This window comes from Dromiciops gliroides, chromosome 4, assembly GCF_019393635.1.
Source record: "Dromiciops gliroides isolate mDroGli1 chromosome 4, mDroGli1.pri, whole genome shotgun sequence".
NCBI lineage: Eukaryota > Metazoa > Chordata > Mammalia > Microbiotheria > Microbiotheriidae > Dromiciops > Dromiciops gliroides.
Genome location: NC_057864.1, coordinates 191,787,809 through 191,809,490, shown reverse-complemented (window position 1 = coordinate 191,809,490; position 21,682 = coordinate 191,787,809). Strand labels below are relative to the sequence as shown.

The 21,682-nt window shown below is 44.1% G+C and overlaps 1 protein-coding gene across 1 annotated transcript in view; it reads left to right on the top strand.

Annotated features, from left to right (window-relative positions):
* The first annotated feature begins 1,003 nt into the window (after positions 1–1,003).
* Positions 1,004–21,682, top strand: part of WNT9B (Wnt family member 9B) — a 39,601-nt gene continuing 18,922 nt past the window's right edge. The window contains 2 exon segments of the mRNA XM_043963812.1: positions 1,004–1,180; positions 1,183–1,307. Of these exon segments, the coding sequence (XP_043819747.1) occupies positions 1,004–1,180; positions 1,183–1,307 (302 nt within the window).

Below are 21,682 nucleotides of genomic sequence, written 5' to 3'. Positions count from 1 at the left end.
GATACTGTGATCCTATGACTGCCACATATCTTTCAGAAATCAGGATACACTGTTTTTGCCATTTCCACGGCTTAATGTCTGCCTCAATTTCCTCAACTAAAAAATGGGGAAACAATAGCATTTAACCTCTCAGGGTTGTTGTGAGGAGCAAATGATATAAGATTTGTAAAGCGCTTACCACAGCGCCTGGCACATAGAAAGCGCTTAATAAATGTTTGTTCTCTTCCTCCCCAATTCCCTTTCTAGTCTAGACTCAGCGCAGGTCACTGCTCGGCTCAGTAAGTCAAGCAGGAAACCCCTCTGCCCCTCTATCCCGGTGACTAAGATTCAGAATCACGGAATGCTAGATAAAGCTGGAAAGAATCTTAGAGCTCATCCAGTCCAATTCCCTTATTCTACAGGTGAAAAGAAGGGCAGAGCAAGAAATGACCGGCCCTAGGTCACGCAGCTCCTAAGTGGACTTCTGAGTAAGCCAGAACTTCTGAGGCTTTTGACTCCAAGTTCAGGGATCTCTCCCTACACCAAAGTAGAAGACATTTGACCTGGGGTGGGGGCAAGCCATGTCTAAACATCTGCTCCAGCTCCTGCCCCTATTGCCCAATTCCGAACTTTTTTTTTTTTAAACCCCCAGTCTCCAGAGCTCAAAGGTGGTCAGAGACTGACTGCAGTCCTCACATTTCCAGTGGGGAGAGTGGGAAGAGGGTTAAAGTGGTTGGTAGGGAAGTGTTTCAAGCTGAAAGCCCCAGGCTAATGTCCCAGCCTTCCCACCCACCCCCAACCCCCATCCGCTGCCCCCATTGACCCCCAGCCAGGCCCATGCACCCCTTCCCCCCTCCCATCTCCTCCCCGGGGTAATAGACCCCGCCACCCCTCCAGGCTCGTCGGGCGGCGCCAGGTGAGACTCTTTCCACCTGGGAACAGGGGAGCTGGCAGGGGCTGGGCGCGGGATGCGCGCGGCCTCCCCTCCTGGGGAAGGAGGGCGGGGCTGCGGGCGGCGGGACCAATGGGGAGGGGGGCTAGCTGTCTGGAAGAAGCGGCTGAGTCCGCACCCCTCTGCTCCCGCACCCCCACCCTCCCCGCCTTAAAGGCCCGCGGGGAGCAGGTGGAGGCCGGGGTAGCGAAGCGGCGGAGGAGCCGCAGCAGCAGCAGCAGCCGCAGCAGCCGCAGCAGGAGCAGCAGCAGCCGAGCGCCCACGGGGGAGATGAGAGCAGGAGTGGCGCCGCCGGCACCATGCGCCGCCCGCCTCCGCTGCCCCTGGCCGCACTCTGCCTCTTGGCGCTGCCAGCAGCCGTCGCCGCCTACTTCGGGTCAGTGCCTTTCCCCCCTTCATCTTCCCTGCCCCACCTTCAGTTTCCTCTACCTTCTTCCTTTTCTTACCCCCTTCCAACGCCAACAGCAACTTTCTTTGCCCAGTCTGCTCTGTTCGTCCCCTCTCCCGGTCTCAGAACCCATCCCTGTATCCCTCTGCCCGGTCCCTGTCTTGGACCGCCTCCTGGCTTGCCCCTGTGTGAAACCTTGATTCCTGTCTCGTCCTCGATGGTCTCTGTCCCAGACCCTCATCTGTCTCTCTCCCGTACCTCACTTTGTCTGATCTTCACCCTGATCTCTCTCCTGTGTTTCTCTCTGACCCCCTGAGCTTCCCTTCCGTCCTCTCTTTGACTTCCATGCCTGTCTCTTCTCGGTGATCCTCTCCCCTTTGATCCCCGTCCCTATCTTTTCCCTCGGCGCTCATCTCTAACCCTATTCCAGTATTTCTCCGATCTCTGGCCCCTCCCCCTCCATTCCTTACTGTTTTCCCCTTGGGTCCCTCTCGCAGATCCATGCTTATCTCTCCATCCCGTTTCTGCTCTGCTCTTACCTCATCCCGTGCTAGGAGTACCCCAGTATTCGTCTCTGCCCTTCCGGGGGTGTTCTGCTTAGGACTATTGTCTGCTTAAGTAGGACAGGTTGGAGCGATGCGGAGAGCAAGAGTCAAAAAAAGTTCTAGGGAACTGGGATGGGAACAAAATTGCAATCAAGGAAATAACTGATAAAGGGGGGTGAGAATGAGAGGATGGACGGAATGAAGGAAGGATCTTAGTGAGACTGGGGAAATCTGGAAAGGACCTTGGGGTTCTTATTTGCCTGAGAAGTCACTTGGAGACTAGGGTCCTTGGAGAACTGGGTTACGTTTCAAAAGCATTTGTTGTTCACTCGTTTCAGACTCTTTTTTTACCCCATTTGGGGTTTTCTTGGCAAAGATACTGGAGTGGTTTGCTATTTCCTCCTCTAGCTCATTTTACAGACAAGGAAATCGAGGCAAACAGGGTGAAGTGACTTGTCCAGGATCACACAGCTAGTTACTGACTCCAGGCCCGATGCTCTATCTACTATGCCCAAAAGCTTGGGGGGGGGGCGGGAAACTGGTTGTGTAGGAGGGACTTTCGGTAAGGAGAGAGACAGAGAGAGGCAGAGATAAAGAGACAGACAGAAAGACAGAGAGACAGAGAATGAATCAGTTAGTCTCACAAGGGAGGAGGAAGAGATTAGATTGGAATAAGGGAGGAGTTTAGGCGATGACTTTTCTCCTACTTCATTTCCCTTCATCTTTTCCCCCCTTGGGTCTGCAAATGACTTCTTATTTCTTGCAAGGAGTTTCAGAGACAGGAACCCTCTCTTCCTTTGGGGCTCTGTGACTGCCAGCCCCAGGTCTGTATCTTCACTTTCCCCCTCCCTATCCCATCCCCTATCCTAATACCTGGTAGACACACAGTTCTCAGAATACAGGGGGGGTGGGGGTGGGGCGGAAATGAGAGAAGATAATGAATTTGAGGAAGAATCTGAATTAGAGAAGTGTCCCTGCTTCAGGCACCTGTAATGAATTAGGTCCAAATTCACTTGAGCAAATCATCCTGGTAAAGAAAAGTTTGTTGATTTAACAGGGGAGGTTTGCTAGACTGGCTACATTAGGGATAAGGGAATGAACTGCTGGATGCTTTCAAAGAAGGAAACTTGCCAGTGGGGTGATCAAGATACAGGCTGACAGTCCAGCCCTCAGGGTTGGAGGTGAAGGGATGAGAGACTTGTGACTGGGATCTGAAGGGGCCTTAGGCAAAACTGGGTATTTTCTTTTCTTTTTTAAAAAGGGTAATTTATTTTTTTCAGGGTTATTGAACTATTACCCTGATATCACATGGCTTGTTATCAAATAATTTCAGATAGATAATGAAGGCAAAACTGGTGATCTCTTAGATCTCTGCAGCTTAAAACATGATTCTACGGCTCTGGGGGTGGGGGGACACCACCACCTATAGCAATTACACATAGCAGATGAGAAGCCTGGGATGGTTTGACTGTAATACACATGCTGATTTAGTTCATTAACCACAACATGGGGAAAATGGGGGAGGGTTGGAAGATGTGCCACCCTATCCTTTTTCTTGGCACTTTATTGTGAAAAGAGCACACTGGACTAAGGAGCAAGAGAACTGAAATTAGTGCTTACCTTTAATTAGTGTGGGTGATGTTGGAGAAGTCATTTCCCTTCCCTAAGTATCAGAGGAAATCACCTGTAAAATGAGAGGGTTAGATTAAAATGATCTCTAGGCTCCCTTTTGGTTCTGATATCCCATTTTATCATTAGATCTTATAGACCTTTGGAGAAAGGACCCAGAATGATGACTTCGAATCATAACTCCCATGATGCTTTTTAGAGTAGATAATAGACATTGATTCCACAATCAGAGTGGGAAGGGACTTTAGAGAACATCTAGGTCTAATATGCCCATTTTACAGAGAGGAAAAACTGAGGCCCAGAGAGGGTAAATTAGGGTTCAGGAAAGGCAATAGGTTAATAGATTTAAAGTTGGAAGAGACCTTAGACTGGGCTTGGAATCAGGAAGACTTATCTCCCTGAGTTTAAATCTGGCCTCAGACACTTACTAGCCGTGTGACCCTGACCAAGTCACTTAACCTTTTTTGCCTCAGTTTCCTCATCTGTCAAATAAACTAGAAAAGAAAATGGCAAACCACCTCAGTGTCTCTGCCAAGAAAATCCCAAATAGGGTCACAAAGAGTCAAAGGCACTGAAACAACCAAACAACAAAATTCTAGAGGTGTTTGTTTTCAGTGAAGATTTCAAGCACAGTGAATTTCTTTAGTGAATTCACTCCTCCAACAGTACCCAGGGATTGTTCTCCTTGAAGATCCCAACAACAAATAGACATTTCTCAGTTACAGAGGATGTGTCAGAGAGAGCAAGAATGCCTGGTGACAAATGCCATTCTTTGGTCATTTGGTAGTCTGTGTAATACTTTGAACTCATGTTTTCAATGGAGCATTTGGGGGTTGGGGTGGTGATGTCCAGGGCTCATTAGAAGAGGTTGCCCCAGGGGCAACTAGGAGGCACAGTGGATAAAGCACCTGCCCCGGATTCAGGAGGACCTGAGTTCAAATCCAGCTTCAGACACTTGACACTTAGTAGCTGTGTGACCCTAGGCAAGTCACTTAACCCTCATTGCCCCACAAAAAACAAACAAAAAGAAGAGGTTGCCCCAGGGACACAGGATTCTGGGAGCCATTTATAAAGGCTTGTTTTGGTAGTTAAGGGTGTTTATTCAAATTGGAATTAGAGGCATCCCAAAGTGGAAAGTGGAAGGTAGTGAGTTCACTGTCCCTGAAAGTCTCTAAGCACAAGTTAAACGACCACTTGTCAGATCTCAGAGGGGGGATTCCTGCTGAGATACAGATGGAGCTGTCTCCTCTCATGTCCCTTCCAACTCTTAGTCTCAGACTCATTGATTAAGAGCTGGAAGGGATCTCAGAAACCCCTCTATCTAGTCCTTATTCCTCAAGTGAGGAAACTAAGGTCCAGGAAGGTTAAGTGACTTATCCAAGGTCAATCTAAGTATAACAACAACTAATATTTATATAATACTTAATATATGTCAGACACTATGCTAAGTGCTTCCAAATTATTCTCTCATTTGCTCCTCACAACAACCCTGGGGGGTAGGGACTATTGTTATCTCCATTTTATAGATGAGGAAACTGAGACAAAAAGAGGTTAAAGTGACTTACCCAAGATAACACAGATAGAAGTAGCCTGCACAGAGATTAGTGAAGTTCTCTAATGCCAGAACCAAGGCTCTTTCCACTGTACCCCATGAGTCTATAAATTCTGGTTAATAATATTTGCTGATGTACAGTTGGATTTAGGAAATCTAAATGGAGAGAAGGGACCTATCTTGACTTTCTTACAAAATGAAATGAATTTTAGAATAGGTTTTGCTCAGGGCTGAGAAAGATGGCAAATTAATCCAATCAAACCTGTTATGGAAGTTTGCTCCCTGGATCATAGGCCCCTAATAGGATTCGAGATTTGGAGCTATTAGGGTGGATACACAAGCAGCTGTGGGGAGAGGGGATAAGAAAAGGCTTCAGGTAGAAGAGGGTGGAGCTTAAACAGAGTTCTGAAGGAAGTGAGGGATTCCAAGATGCAGAAATGAGGAGAACATGTGCCAAATATGGGGGGCGACCAATGCAAAGGCTTAAAGGTGGGAGATGGAGTGTCACATGAGGAAGAGCAAGAAGACCATTCTGGATGGCACATCGAATTTAAGTAGGAGATTAATGTGTTATAAGGCTGGGAAAGGGGGGCAGCTAGGTGGTGCAGTGGATAAAGCACTGGCCCTGGATTCAGGAGGACCTGAGTTCAAATCTGGCCTCAGACACTTGACACTTACTAGCTGTGTGACCCTGGGCAAATCACTTAACCCTCATTGCTCCACACACACACAAGAATACATAAAAAAGGCTGGGAAGGAAGGTTGAAGCCAGGTCATAAAGGGCTTTCACAACTCATATTTGATTTTCGATGGATTGATAAGTTAAGCTGATTTTTTTCTTTTTTTGTTTTAAAAATATTATTTGTGGGACAGCTAGGTGGCACAGTGGATAAAGCACTGGCCCTGGATTCAGGAGGACCTGAGTTCAAATTCAGATTCTGACACTTAATAGCTGTATGATGATGGGCAAATCACTTAATCTTGATTCCCTCAAAATAGACAAACAAAAAGGAAAAACTTACATTGATCCTAAAGGCAATAAATAGGGAGCCCATTGAGTTTATTGAATAGGGGAGTGATGTGGTGATACCTGTCCTTTAGGAAAATCCCTTTGGCAACTTGTGGAAGTTGGATTAGAGATAGGGAAAGACTTGAAGCAGGGAGACCAATTGGAAGGCTATTGCAATAGTCCAAGTAAGAGGTAATGAGGGCCTCACATGGATGGGTGGCTATATGAGCAGAGAAGGGGATGAATGCAACAGATGTTGAGGAGGCAGAAATGACAAGATTTGTCTGGGTCATACAGCTAGTAAGTGTCTGAGGTGAGATTTGAACTTAGGTCCTCCCAACCTCAGGGCCAGTCTTCTATCCACTGCATCACCTAGCTGCCCCATTAGCCAAGCATCAGACAACCCACGGAGCTCATGGTAGGGTTGTATTGTAAAGGACAGTATAGCGTTGAATTGGTTAACTGTACAGTAGAGATTGGCAAATGAGGAAAGTGAGATTAAAAGCAAGGGTGATGACCTGGTAGGGTGCTGGGATATGAAAGGATTGGAGATCCCAGTGAAAATAAGAGTGGTTTGGGGAGGGGTAAGTCATAGGGAGAGGTGGAATGATAGGAGGTTATGACCTATCTGATAAAGGGATTTCAGAGTGTTTGATCATCGAAGTGGAACACTTGTGGGTGATGGTAAAATTGAGGGTGTGACCCTCTGTGTGTATAGACTGAGGTAGAATGAAGGCGTAGGTCATAGGAGGTGGGAAAGATCGAGGAACTAGGAAGTTAGGATGCCTGAGGGGTATCAAAATTGCCCGGTATGATGTTAGGGCAGCCAAATGGTGCAGTGGATAGAGTACTGGGATTGGAATCAGGAAGACCTGAGTTAAAATCTGGCCTCAAATACGTACTAGCTGTGTGACCCTGGGAAAGTTGTTTAACCCTTATTTGCTTCAGTTCCTCAACTGTAAAATGGGGACACCCTAGAGGAGGAAATGCACTGCAGTAATTTTGCCAAGAAAACCCCATGGACAAAGTCTATGAGGTCACGAAGAGTCAGCCACAATTGAACAATAGTATAACAACGGGAGTCGGGGTGGTGAGGAAGACAGTGAGCTAGGTACTGAACCCCTTGGTAAAAAAAGGGGACAGTTACTTGGGGACAGATAGATATCTGCTCCTAGGATCTAGATTGGGTGATCCGTTTGAATGGACTGACCCTCAAAGGCAGCGTGTTGGCACAGGGGCATTGAGGATCATGGACTGTCCTGACTTGCCCTCCAGAGCTGGAGTATAGAGTGTATTCTGGGCTGGACCCAACTCAGGCCAGCAGGTCCCTTGGTGGTTTAGACTCAATTTCTAATAATAAGGATGCAACCACAAGTTGTGTTTTATGATCATACTGTGCTGTAAGAAATGATGAGCTCATTGATTGGAGAAAAACACGGATGGGCTTGCATGAAATAATGAAGAGTGAAATGAGCAGAACCAAGAGAATGTTGTATATAGTAACAGCCATATTGCTTTAAAAACAACTTTGAGCGACTATCATTTTGACGACTATAAATCCCCAAATTAACTACAAAAGATCTATGAAGGAAGACGCTATCTGCATCCAGAGAAAGAACTAATAAATAGAAGTGTGTATATATATATATATAAAACATTTTACATATCCATGTAGATATGTGTATATATCTACATATATACAATACATGTTTGTGTCTAATGGTAGCCATCTTGGGGAGGAAAGGAAAAAAAAGAAAGTTACACAATAACTTTATTATGTATTTAAAAAGGAATAGAAAGTTGTACATAATAGATTTGCAGCTTCATGTGCAATCATCTTTTTATTTGACTATGTTATGGAAATGCTTGCTATTCATAAATTTAAAATAAAATAAAATTAAACATTAATGTAATGAGAAACCCTCTCAAAGGACCATTCAATAGTTAACAAAAAGGAGTTCTGCTTAGTAATAGCAGAGGAAGGATATTCAACAAGCATATGAATTGGACGACACCTTGAGTTTGATTCAGCTGAGTGAAGTTCCTTCTCTGAGTTGCTAGTGGTGGTCTGCCAGCCAAGCATCAGACTGAATCTTCTTGTGGTATTTTACTCAGGCTACCAGGAAGTGATGCCAGTAGCCTATTTAGTTCCCTGAGCTAAGGAGAACTTAGAATCATTTCAATACCTTTTAAGGAAAAAGTAGCCTAACCTAAATAAAGGAGGTAATGAATTTAGGATATTGTTCCACCACCAGGTTTGAGAAAAAAGTGTAGCTTGTGCTGGAGAGAGTGGCTAGGGATCATCTGAGGGGGGCGTAAGAATGAGAAGGTCAATGGATCTCGAGAGGAGAACCCTGAAATGAAGGATGCTTTGCTATATACGGAATGGGAACTCTAGCAGGCACAGTGGAAGAGGCAGGCTAGAGCAGTGTATGGGAGAGTAGGGGTTGAGGTGGTTGGGGATGAAAGAATGGCAGGGTTTGGAGAGGGATAATAATCTTGGACAATTCTGATATATCATCACAAAGACTAGAAGGGAAAGAGGGTGGTGTGAGTTTGTTAGACATAGGAGTTGAGTCTAGGTGGAGGGGCATAGAAGTACTCATTGATCTTGTCAGGTAATGGAATATCTGGTATCTCACCTCCACTTCTCTGTGTCCTCAGTGCTGCATGTACTGTCTAACACAGTCTGACACAGACCTAGTATCGTGATCTACACATAGTGGGGCTTAATAAATATTTATTGAATGAATGACTCTAGGAAGGCTCATCTAACTACTTAGAATCCTCTCCTTGCACACTAATGTATGTATTTAGGTTCTAGGGGGGAAGGGGAAAGGATAGACAAAAATGAATTCCCTTCTTCTCCTGCCTCCAAAGACCTCACAAGAATCAAGATATAGCTCCTATTTTCTTTTTTAACATTTAACATTTATTTTATTTTTCTTAATCACATGTAAATAAAAATGTTAACACTCTTTTCTTTGTATCTCAAGTTCCATATTGCTCTCTCCCTCCTCACATCCCTCCCTAAAAAGGCAACCAATTTAATATATGATTACACATGCGCAATCATGTAACATATTTTCTATATTAGCCATGTTTCAAAAGAAAATGAAGACCAAAAAGAGAAAAAAAAGGATTAATAAAGAACTTTTTTAGAAAGTATGCTTCCAAAAAAGTATGTTTCAATCTGCATTCAAACTCCAGTTCTTTCTCTGGAGATGGATAGCATTTTTCATCCTAAGCCCTTCAGGATTGTCTTGAATCACTGTATTACTGAGAATAGCTAAGTCATTCACAGTTGATCATTGTAAAATATTGCTATTGCAATAATGTTCTCCCAAGTCTGCTCCTTTCACTTTGGCATCAGTCCTTGTAAGTCTTTCAGGGTCTTCCTGAAAGCATCCCTGTTCATCATTTCTTATAGCACCAGTAGCATTCCCGTCACAATATAGTTCTTGCTTTCAAGGAGTTTCTAATCCAACTGGGGAGATACATAAATATAACTATATATACCCACAACAACATCTTTGCAACACATCAGTTATAGATTCATCTGTCAAGGAGAAGGATAGTGAGGTGGGAGAGGTCAATCCAGGAAGCCTATCTGGAGGAAGCACAATGACTACTCTGTCTCTCTTTAGTCATGTCAGGGTATGTCAGATCCTCTTTCCAGCTTTCTAGAACCTGAAATGAGAAAAGCATTTGGGATAAAGGATGTGGTTTGAGTCACAGAGCAGATGCCTACAGGGGCAATCATTTAAGTGTGTTGTGGAAGGAGAAGGAGAGCTTGGGAGTAGTGATATCACAGGCATGAATACTCTAAGCTCCTGGGCCCCTGTGAAGGGGAGGGAAGGGGGCTTACTAGGGAAGGGGTTCTTTTCTATTACAGTATTTTGCCATTTCTTTTCTCCTCTTGTGGAAAGCGTAATAGGAGTAAAAAAAATCCTACCTAACATCTGATGCTAAAGAAACATCTGATGTCAGTCTTTGACATCTTAGTGTGAATTTCAGTCTCGGAGCATCTTTGCTTCCAAACCTTAACTAGCTAAAGCAATGCAGCTTCATCACCATCATTATCTATAGGTCAAAAAAGAGCCTCTCTCCTCCTGACCAGTGGCAGAGGAGGGATAAATCATGTACCTGTCCACTTTTCACTAAAGATCACAGGTAGGCACTGTGAGCCCTGGACAAAGTATAAAGCACTGTCTGGTCATTCTTCTGGGTCTTGCTAGGGGTCCTGGAGTAGAGCCTATGACTAGGCCAATCCTCAGTAAAATTATGAAATCAGAGAGGTTTTTGTCTACTCACTCATCCAGCCACCATCTTCTTTTCCCTGTGGCTGCCCTCATGCCCCCGTTGTGGCTCCAGGTGTTCTCTGATCTGTTCTCTCCTCATCCAAACATTTTCTCAGGAAAAGAAGCAGAACAGGCCATTCCCCAGTCAATCTCCATGCTTCTTTCTTACAGGCTTCACATTGAAGTCTGTCCTCTCTTTGTAGTGAGGCACGATGGAGGAATTTCAGTCTTCAGAGAGGAGGCAGCAGAGACATCCTCCTGAGCATCTCTCAGCCTCATGCTTAAAGACCTCCAGTCAGTGGGGAGCCAACAGCTTCCTGAAGAAGCCCATGCTACTTTTGGACAGCTCTGGTTGTTAGGAAGCCTTTTCTGAACTCCAACCTTACTTTACCTCTTTCAAACTTCCATACATTGCTTCCAGCTCTGCCTTCAGGGGAGAGAAAGAGTTTCTCTGATCTCTTTTCCAAATGAAAGACCTTCTGATACTTAAAGACAGCTTTTTTTTTTACCCCAGACACTTACTAGCTGTAATACCTTGGGTAAGTCATTTGACCTCTGTGCCTCAGTTTCCTCAACTGTCAATGAGCTGGAGAAGGAAATGGCAACCACACCAGGATATTTGCCAAGAAAACTCCAAATGGGGTCACAGAGAGTCTGACACAACTGAAAGGAATGAACAACAAAACTTCTGTCTTGCTCATATCTTCTCTTCTTCAGACCGAACATCCCATTTCCTTCAGCTGATCTTCATGCGGCATGATCTCAAGTCCCTTCATCATCCTAGTTATCCACTTCTGAATTCTCATCTATCAATGTCCTTTCTCTAAGATTACCTTTCTCTTCCTGGTATGGGAGCTGGGTCACACAGCTAGTAAGTGTCTGAGGTGAGATTTGAACTCAGGTCCTCTGGGCAGTCACTTAACCCAATTGCCTTAAACATCCGGGGCCATCTCTAGTCTTCCTGATGGCTCTGGAAGAGAGTGAGGTTGGTGACCTTGCACAGCCCTCCCTCACTGAAATCAATTCACTGCAAGTCATGATATCACCCCTATGTCACGTCATCTTGAAGGACGAAGGACCAACAATAACAACAACAGCAATGGGAGTTGGGGGCTGGTGGTAGGTGCAAATGAACAGACTACTCTTCTCCAATGAATACGAGCCTGGATGTGTTTGGGGTAAGAAAGATAGACGCAGGGAGGAGATGGGCATCATCAGTGCTCCTGGAAAATCAACCTAGAACAAGTCAGTAACAATGACTGCTTCCACTTGTAGGGAGTTAAGCAGGAGAGTTTTATCTGACCATCCCATTTACTCTTTTCAGACAGGGTCCTGCTGCTGCCCTCTAAGGAAAAGGGGAAAGGGGAAGGGCAGTGGCTGCAATGCTTCATCAGGACCTCCTGAAAATGTGTCCCACACGTCAGACTTTCACACGCAGATGGCCGAAACTATCTTTTCTTGTGTTCCCATCTCATCATAGGAGCATAGGATTATAGCTTTTAAAGTGGAAGGAAGGAGCCATTGAGGCCAATCCCCTCACTTTACAGATGGGAAACTGAGGCTGAGGTAGGATAAATGCCTTGTTAAGGAGACAAAATTTAAACTCAGTTCTTCCTGATGGCAAGCCTAGTCCTCTAACTACTGTGTCTTGGAGCTGCCTCTTTAGAGCCTGCTTCAGGCCTTCCTAGATGGGCATTAGCTAATGTTACTCGAATGCCCGCTGAGATGTTAGCTGTTATCCATCTGTAAGGTAACTCTTTGCTTTTTAACAGATTCCTCAACCCAGAGGCAATGTGATGTGGTGAACAGAACCCTGGGCCGGGAGCCGAGAACTCTATAGATTCCAACCTTTTCCTGTCTGTGCTTCAGATCTCTTCTTCAGTAATAATCTGTTATTAAATGCGTTAAGCCTACAGGGCCATGGTATTCCCCAGGGGAAGATACAAAGTTTAGTTCAGACTTAACACTAGTCTTTGCCTTCATAGAGAGTGCTATAATGCAAAATAATATGAGATGAGTACAGAGAGAAGTCAAAGCAAAGTGCTATGTGGTGTTTGAAGAGGAAGGTTATCAGTTGAAAGAGATCAGGGAAGGAGTCCTGGAGTAGGTGGCATTTCAGTTGGGCTTTGAAGCAAGGGTAGAGAGCCAGCATGCAGAGGGAGGAGGGAGGACACTCTAGGGATAAGGGTTGGTATGAGCAAGGACTTGAAGGCAGTGTGTGGGAGGATTGGCAGGAGTAGAGAGTACATGGAGGTGCATAGTACTGAGCAAAGCAGGAAAGGAAGGCAGGGTTAGATTATTGTATTCCTTTGATAATTATGGCAAGCAGAGGAGTGACATGATCAGATGATGCTTAAGGAAGACCATTCTGGTAGTGCTGTGAAGGAAGAACTGTTAGGATCTTTCTCTCTCTCTCTCCTTTTTTTCCTTCTTTCCTCCCTTCCTTCTTCCCACTTCCCTTCTTTCCTCCTTCCTTTCCTTCCTTTTCCTTTCCTCTTTCTTTTCTTTGCTTCCTTCCTCCTTCTCACCTTCCCTCCTTCCTTCATTCCTTCTTTCCTTCCTCCCACCTTTCTTCCTCCCTCCCTCCTTTCCTTCCTTCCTTCTTTCCTCCCACCTTCCCTCCTTTGTTCCTTCCTCTCTTCCTTCCTTCCTTCCTTCCTTCCTTCCTTCCTTCCTCCCTTCCTTCCTTCCTCTCTTCCTTCCTCCCTTCCTTCCTTCCTTCCTTCCTTCCTTCCTTCCTTCCTTCCTTCCTCCCTCCTTTTTTCCTTCCTTCCTTCCTTCCTTCCTTCCTTCCTTCCTTCCTTCCTTCCTTCCTTCCTTCCTTCCTTCCTTCCTTCCTTCCTTCCTTCCTTCCTTCCTCCCACCTGTCTTCCTTCCTCCCACCTGTCTTCCTTCCTCCCACCCTCCCTCCTTTCTTTACCCTTTCCCAGAGACTTACCATATTGGTACATGACTTAATGCAGAGAGACCCAATCGGCTTCAGCCCACTGCAGCTCAGAACCCCCAAGCTTAGGTGATCTACCATCCTTAGCCCCGCAAATATCATGGATGTGTTTCACCACATTCATCCAGGATGTTATTTCAAGAGCCCAGACTCAGGGCGATAAGGGTCTTTATTGGGGTTGTGGCAGTGGAGATGAATGTAGAAGTTAAATTAGGGGATTATAGTGGGGTCCCTTTCAGGTCTGGGTTGATCTAGAATGGTGGCTGTGATCCCCTCCAAGTCTTAAGAGTCAGCAACCACCATGATGTGGTAATTAATTAGATATATAATGTAAAGGAGAGAGAAGAGTCAATGATAACCCTGAGGCTGTGAATATGAGAGAGTGAGTGAATGGGCCTCCATGGACTGAAATAGTGAAGTTAGAAGGAAGGCAGGGGGGCTGAAAGTCAGTTCTTTAGTGAAATATAAGCTTCCTTTTGGACATTTAGAATTTTGAGGTGACTATGAAATATCCAATCTGTAAAATGAAGGACTGGCATTGATCAGCATCTCCCAAACTGGGCCCTACAGAAACCTAATGTGTCTGTGCAAAAATTTCAAGACTAGCAATATTTTAGTATGTAGCAAAGATACTTATGTATGACAATTTTTAAATATGAAAGTAGACTCTGTTGGCTTCCAAATTTCATTGATTTCCCTCTAGATTCTGAGTTTTCCATATTACTAAATCCAGCATTGTAGGTTCCTTCACTATATTTTAAGCCTCAAAGTGAAGTTTTAATTAATTTGGGCAACACTAAATTAGATGATCTATTAGATCCCTTTCTGTTCAGCATGAGGAAGAGGGAAGTGGGATTCTCTTCCTCCACTGCTCCATTCACAGCTCACTCACAGAATATAGTGAATCACGATGAGGTTTTAATGTATTAACAAAGTGTAATATCATGTGATCCCTTTATGAAGTAGGAATATTTCTCTGACTGAGTCAGGAGGGAACAATTTAATTGGCAGAACAAGCAAATTAGCCAAAGCTTCTAGGGCCTTTATTTGATTAAGCCTTGGATAAATATTAGAGCCCCCACTGGTGTGATCTCTATTAGCAATCAGCCAGAAGATACAATTAACTCTTAGCAAAAGCATTTACAAAGATGGCATAGTAAAGCAGTACCTAAAAATATTACACCCATAAACCTGGCATGCACTCTTCCACAAATACACATGGTGTCCATGGGAAGAGTGGGATCAAGCTTAGAGTGCAATGGTGATGAAGGACATATATAGAATACAGATATGGCCATGGCAGTTCTCAATTCCTGATATTGCAGGGCCTTTTCTCTCTTTGAAGAGTCTTTGCAAAATTCAGATTGGGTTCAGTGTCTCAGGTAGGGAATTGCTTAGTTCCCACCCGCGCCGCCCCCCCCCCCCCAGTAGGTGCTCCTTTAACAGTTTGACTCTCTTTTTTGCTTCCAGGGATTAAAATCCTTGAAACTGCTTCCTTCTTCAGGTGACTGTCTCTTTGTATCTGTTTCAGTCTGGACTGTGTCTCTGCTCCCAGTGCCTCTTACTAGTCATATAACTCATTTCAAAGCTATGTGACCTACTGGGAAGGAGAAGAGAGACGTTACCCCACTTTCCTCCCTTGCAAGGGTCTTTTCCACACGTTGACTCACAAGTTTAGAGCTTTCTCCCACTCTCTGCTGAAATTCCTTTAGTGTTTAGCTATTTAAAGCCTCTAGGGCCTTGGCTAATTTATTTGCACAGACAATCTCTTTCCTGATTAAATCTGAGAAGTGTTCAATCCTCATAAAGGAGGCACAGGATGTTCAATCTTGTTAACATATTAAAACCTCATCTGTGTGTGACTCTATGTATGGGCTGCATCAACTGAGCTTTGAGGAGGGGGTGAGATGGGGAAGAAGTAGCATGGATCACATCCTTTTCCACTTCTAATGGTGGAAATTAGGGACTATAGTAGGCCAAGGGAGGTGGAGGGGGGGGGGGAGAAGGCTTTTTATTGTGCTGTAAGTCATAACCACTATGTATGGCTAACCCTAAATGGGATAAAAATGGAACCTGATCAAAACCAGAACCAGGTTTTCTAAGAAGAGTGACCCGCTTTCAACTTGAGCCTTCTCTTCCCCCATTCCTGCTACCACTGCCAGGGGAAGAGAGAGAAGGAAGAGAGAGGAAGAGAACCATTTCCTCTGCAGGTGCTAAACTACCCACACTCTAAATACTGAGAGTTGTTGAGATGCAAAATATGCCCATCTGACGGAACTGCTGAAGTGTTTTGTACATATGCATATTTCTTTATTGACGCTGCTGCATGCAGGATGGGAAAGCAGTTGAGCCTGCTGGCTTTGAGACAAGAAAATGGATCTATTCAGCAAGGAACAACAAAGCTCACAGCTGGGATGAAGCCCATTTCCCCCCTTTACAACTAGATGTAGGAGAGGGAAACACAAGAGGATTTAGAGATTGGCAGTGGGGGCCCATATGCCAATCTTGGGCATAGGGCATAACTCAGTGACTCTTGAGGAAGTAGTGGGAGAGCCCTGGATCTTTTCTGCCTCTTATAGTCATGTGATCTTAGGTAAGTCATTTAGCTTGTCAGTACCTCAGTTTCCCCCTCTGTAAAATGGGGAAAATAATACTGGTGCTGTTTCATGAGGTTATTAGAAAATTCACTTTATAAGTGGCAAAATGCCACATAAATGTGAACTATATTATTGTCATTGTTATCATTTTTCTTATAATGTCAGCCCGGGGTAGAGGTTGTAGGGACAATACTGACTATCTAGCTAGGGAATGTGGAGAGTATGCATTTGGAGTCAGAGGACCTGTGAGGGAATCTAGACTCTATTAGTGGCTGCGTGACTTTGGGCACATCATTTCTGCTCTCTGTTTCTCATTCGGTCTTTTGTAAACTGAGAGGATTAGAGTAGATAATCTATTTAGCATCCCTACCAACTCTAAATGCTATGATCCTGAAGCATTTCCCTTCTGATGTCGCGGATGTTAGTAATTCATAGGACAGTAGATTTAGAACTGGAAGAGACCTTGGAGGTCATCTTAGAGGTGGAGCAGTGGATAGAGCACTAGGCTTGGAGTCTGGAAGACTCATCTTCCTGAGTTCAAATCCAGCCTCAGACATCTACTGGCTGTGTGATCCTGGGTAAGTCACTTAATCCTGTTTTCCTCAGTTTCCTTCATCTGTCAAATGAGCTGGAGAAGGAAATGACAAACTGCCCCAGTATCTTTGCCAAGAAAACCCCAAATGGAGTCACAGAGAGTCAACACAACTGAAAATGACTGAATTACCAACAACAGACTAAGTTTATAGTAGGAAGGAAGAGAGATAAGGAGGATAAGTGTTTGCTATGTGTTATGCATAATGCAATATTTTAAATGAATGAGTAAATATTTTTAAATTTTACTAGTTTCATTTCTGATGTTGTAAATACCAATTGATATAAATTACAATTTAGAAATATAGAAAGCTCTTTGAGGTTCTCAATAATGTTTAAGAATGTAAAGGGTCCCTGAGACCAAATAAAAGTAGAATGGCCTGACTCCAGAGACAGTGGATTCCCCTCCTTAGAGGTCTTCAGGCAGGGGTTGGACAATCCTTTGGGTTATAATAGTGTTGTAGTGTTATAGGTGGTGCAGTGGATAGAGCACCAAGCCTGAGGTAAGTAAGATTCATCTGCTTGAGTTCAAATCTAGCCTCAGACACTTATGAGTGACCCTGGGCAAGTCACTTAAACCTTGTTAGCCTCTGTTTCCTCATCTGTAACAATAAGGTGGAGAAGGAAATGACAAGCTACTTTAGTATCTTTTTTTGGTTTTTTTTGGTGAGGCAATTGGGGTTAAGTGATTTGCCCAAGGTCACACAGCTAATAAGTGTTAAGTGTCCTGAGACCGGATTTGAACTCAGGTCCTCCTGAATCCAGAAGCTGGTGCTCTATCCACTGTGCCACCTAGCTGCCCCGCACTTTAGTATCTTTGCCAAAAACAAACCACAAATGGGTCATGGAGAATCAGACATGACTGAAAATGACTAACAACAAAAGAATAGGGTTTATAATCAACTCTTTGGATACAAGCAAAAAGGACAGTCCCTGTCCTTCAATAAAGCATACTTTCTATAACAGAAGACAACACACAAAAGAAAGCTAAAAAGCTAGGGGGAGGGAGCACAAAGGGGTGCAGTTCTGAAGACCAGAAGTCAGGAGCACAGGGGCAACTAGGTGGTACAGTGGATAGAGTACCGGCCCTGGATTCAGGAGGACCTGAGTTTCAAATCCGGCCTCAGACAACTTGACATTTACTAGCTGTGTGACCCTGGGCAAGTCACTTAACCTCATTGCCCCGCAAAAAAAAGTCAGGAGCATGCTAGAAGGAGAATGAGAGCTGGTTGGTCTAGGCCCCCTCCACAAATAGAGGGCCCAGACAGAAAGAAGGAGTTGGTCTGGTAGAGGGACATTCCCGGGTGAGAACACATGGATGAGTTGGATGTCCCAAGGCAAGGAGGCCCCAGGCTCTGAGAGAAGCTCCAGGATAGACAGTCACTAAGGTGTGGTTTTAGAGTCCAGACATCTGGAGCAGGACTAGGAGGGGAATGAAGCTGGTAAAAATGAGTTGCCCAACATTGCATACTAAACTTCAAATCCATTGATCTTTCACTGAACCATACTCCCCCTCAAGGTGAGAGAGAATCAAAACCAGGAAAAGTAGTGGGACCAGAGAAGGAACAGATGGGACCAGAAAGGGAAAGACCAATGGGAAGAAACCTGCATGAGCAGGCACAAAATTCTTGATAAAAAATAGAAATCGATTAGTGAGTTGAGACTTCAGTCTAGCCCCAAGCCCTGGTGACGATCGAAAGCTAAAACTAAGGATTCAAAGTTTAGAATATACTGCTTAATATTTTTATCAAGGATTTGGATGAAGGCATAGATGGACTGCTCCTCGGCTTTGCATATTATACTGAGCTAGGAGAAATATAGTAAATGATAGAACCAGGATCCAAAAGGATTTTGACAGGGCAGAGCAGCATTCTCAGACTGTGGTCCAAGGACATTGGGGGTCTCTGAGACTCTTTCAGGGGGTCCTTGAGGATGAAACTATTTTCATAATAATACTAAGTTGTTGGGGGCAGCTAGGTGTGCAGTGGATAAAGCACAGGCCCTGGATTCAGGAGGACCTGAGTTCAAATCCAACCTCAGACACTTGACACTAGCTGTGTGACCCTGGGCAAGTCACTTAACCCTCATTGCCCTGCTGCCCCCCCAAAAACCCACAAACAAACAAAAACAACAACAAAAAAAGACTAAGTTGTTATTCGTCTATTTAAAGTACTCCCTTTTCCCAACTACATATCAGTGTGAGGCCAGATTTTCTTCACGTAATTTAAGCAAAACAGTAAGCACAATAGTTTTTTTGTTTGTTTGTTTTTTTTTAGTGAGGCAATTGGGGTTAAGTGACTTGCCCAGGGTCACACAGCTAGCAAGTGTTAAGTGTCCAAGGACGGATATGAACTCAGGTACTTCTGATCCAGGGCCAATGCTTTATCCACTGAGCCACCTAGCTGCCCCGAAGCACAATAGTTTTAATGCAAAAGCAGATATGCGAATTCTACTGTCTTCTATTATGTCAGATATTAAAGAAATTTACAAAAATATGTAAAGCAGCATCACTTTTCTCACTTAATATTTTGATTTTGGAAAATATAATTTTTCTTAAAATGTTATTTATGGGGGGGCAGCTAGATGGCGCAGTGGTTAAAGCACCGGTCCTGATTCAGGAGTACCTGAGTTCAAATCCGGCCTCAGACACTTGACACTATACTAGCTGTGTGACCCTGTGCAAGTCACTTAACCCCCATTGCCTAAAAAAAAAAAAAATTAAAAAAAAAATGTTATTTATGGGGGGCAGCTAGGTGCCACAGTGGATAAAGCACTGCCTTGGATTCAGGAGGACCTGAGTTCAAATCTGGCCTTAGACACTTAACACTTACTAGCTGTGTGACCAGTGGGCAAGTCACTTAACCCTCATTGCCCTGCAAAAATAGCCCTAAAACCCCCAAAATTAATAAGTTAATATTTTTTAAATGTATTCATTTTCATTTCTACTATGGTAAGTAATCAATAGATATAGATCACATAAATAGAAAGCTCTTGGGATTCTCGATATTGTTTAATGTCTTGAGACCAAACAAAAGTGGAAATGGCCTGACTCCAGAGAGAGTGGTTCCCCTTCCTTGGAGGTATTCAGTCAGAGGTTGGACAATTACTTAAGAATTATTGTCGTTGTAAGAGTTGGGGTTGTAACCAATCCACCCTACTTTAGTCTTGATGCCTTGTTGTTGTTATTCAGTTAGGGTCCAACTCTTCATGACCCTGTGGACCATAGCATGCCCACCTATTCCTTTCCTCTACTAACTCTCAAAGTCTGGTCCAAGTTCATGTTCATTGTTTCCATGATCCTCTCCATCTAATCCTCTGCTGTTTTCTTTTCATTTTGCCTTCAATCTTTTGACCTGTGATACCTCAACTTGTCTCAATAGCTAGTAGACCTTTTACAAAGTTATAAAAGGCCTTCAAACTGGAATGATGCTGCACAAAGATGAAGGAAACTTGGGGCCACACTCCATGGCATTGTCCATTAAGTTGAAAGGGGATTGAATTCCAGAAAATAGAGCTCACTCAGAATGGCCTTGGCCACCTCTTTCTTCTCCTCCCCTCCCCTTTGGCTAGAGGGAGAACCTAGAGATCTGGAAGATTTTGGACTTCCCATGGTGACCTAGTCAATAAATCAAATCAAAAAGTATTTAAATGTTGGGTGTTGTGTTTTTTTTAAGCAAGTATCATCTGACAAGTGTTATGCTGAGCAGAAGGAATATAGACACAAGCAAAAAAGAAAGGACAGTATTCCCTTTTTTCTTTTCTTTCTTTTTTTTTTTTTTAGTGAAGCAATTGGGAGTAAGTGACTTGCCCAGGGTCACACAGCTAGTAAGTGTTAAGTGTCTGAGGCCAGATTTGAACTCAGGTACTCTGACTCCAGGGGCCGTACTCTATCCACTGTGCCCACCTAGCTGCCCCCAAGGAGCTTACATTCTAACAGGGAAAGACTATAAACAAAAGGAAAACTGAGAAATTGGGTGGAGAAGGGCAGAGCCCTACAGGAGGATGGTGGAGAAACACGTCCAGAGAGTCAGAAGCAGAGCCCAGAGAGGAAAGAAGGAGTGCCTTTGTGGCATTGCTAGGCCAGCCAGGGTCCTTGTCCAGATTAGGGGGGTCCCCTCCGAGGGACAGGTGTGTACACAGGCATATGGGATACTTCTTGAGCAATACAAAAATGGGAGAGAAAGGATTTCCAGCAAACAGGAGGCTGTGATTTCCCCTTTACCGTATGTGGCCACCATGCTTGAGCCCACTTTCCCCTGAAAGACTGTATGCGCTTGTAGGGATAGAGTGCATCACAGACTTCAGAGAGGTTGTTTTGTACTGTTATTACTGTTAGTACCACCTTAGTAAATGTGCTTTCCTAAAGCTACCTAGGTTGGATGACCAGAATGATCATCTTGGGGGGAAAAGCCAACTAGTGGTGGCTTGAGCTGATGCTATTGGAGAGAAGCAACCCCCAACTCCTCACAACACCTTTAGAGCCAGTTCTGGGAACCCGACTTCATCTGGGAGTATGAGATTAGGATCAGGAGTCCCTGAATATCCTTGAGCTACTGTTGGGGATTCCGTTCATGTACTGGTTGGACTAGATGACCTCTGATTTCCCTAACAACTCTCAAATTCTGTGTCTCCTCTTTACTTTGGTTGCTGTGGTCCATGCCCCTGAGGTTTATCAACCCCTATTTACTCTCCTACTTTCTGATGACAGCAAGCCTTGCATCTTTTTTTTTTTTTTTTAAAGTGAGGCAATTGGGGTTATGTGACTTGCCCAAGGTCACACAGCTAATAAGTGTTAAGTGTCTGAGGCCAGATTTGAACTCAGGTACTCCTGACTCCAGGGCTTGGTGCTCTATCCACTGCGCTACCTAGCTGCCCCAAAGCCTTGCATCTTTAAATCATCAGTCAATAACCTCATTTGCACCCAGGATCTATGCCTATCTCTATCTCTATAACTTATCTGTATCTATATATCTACATCATCTCTCTATAGATATAGCTATCTATATATCAGTTTCGATCTGTAGATAGAGATCTATATCAATAGATTTATCTATAGATCTCTTTAGATCTAGAGATATAGCTATACCCTATCCTCCTATAGAGATATGTAGGCAACTATATATAGTTATATCTATATAGATATGGTTTTATCCATATAGATATGGTTATATCCATATAGATATGGTTATATCTAT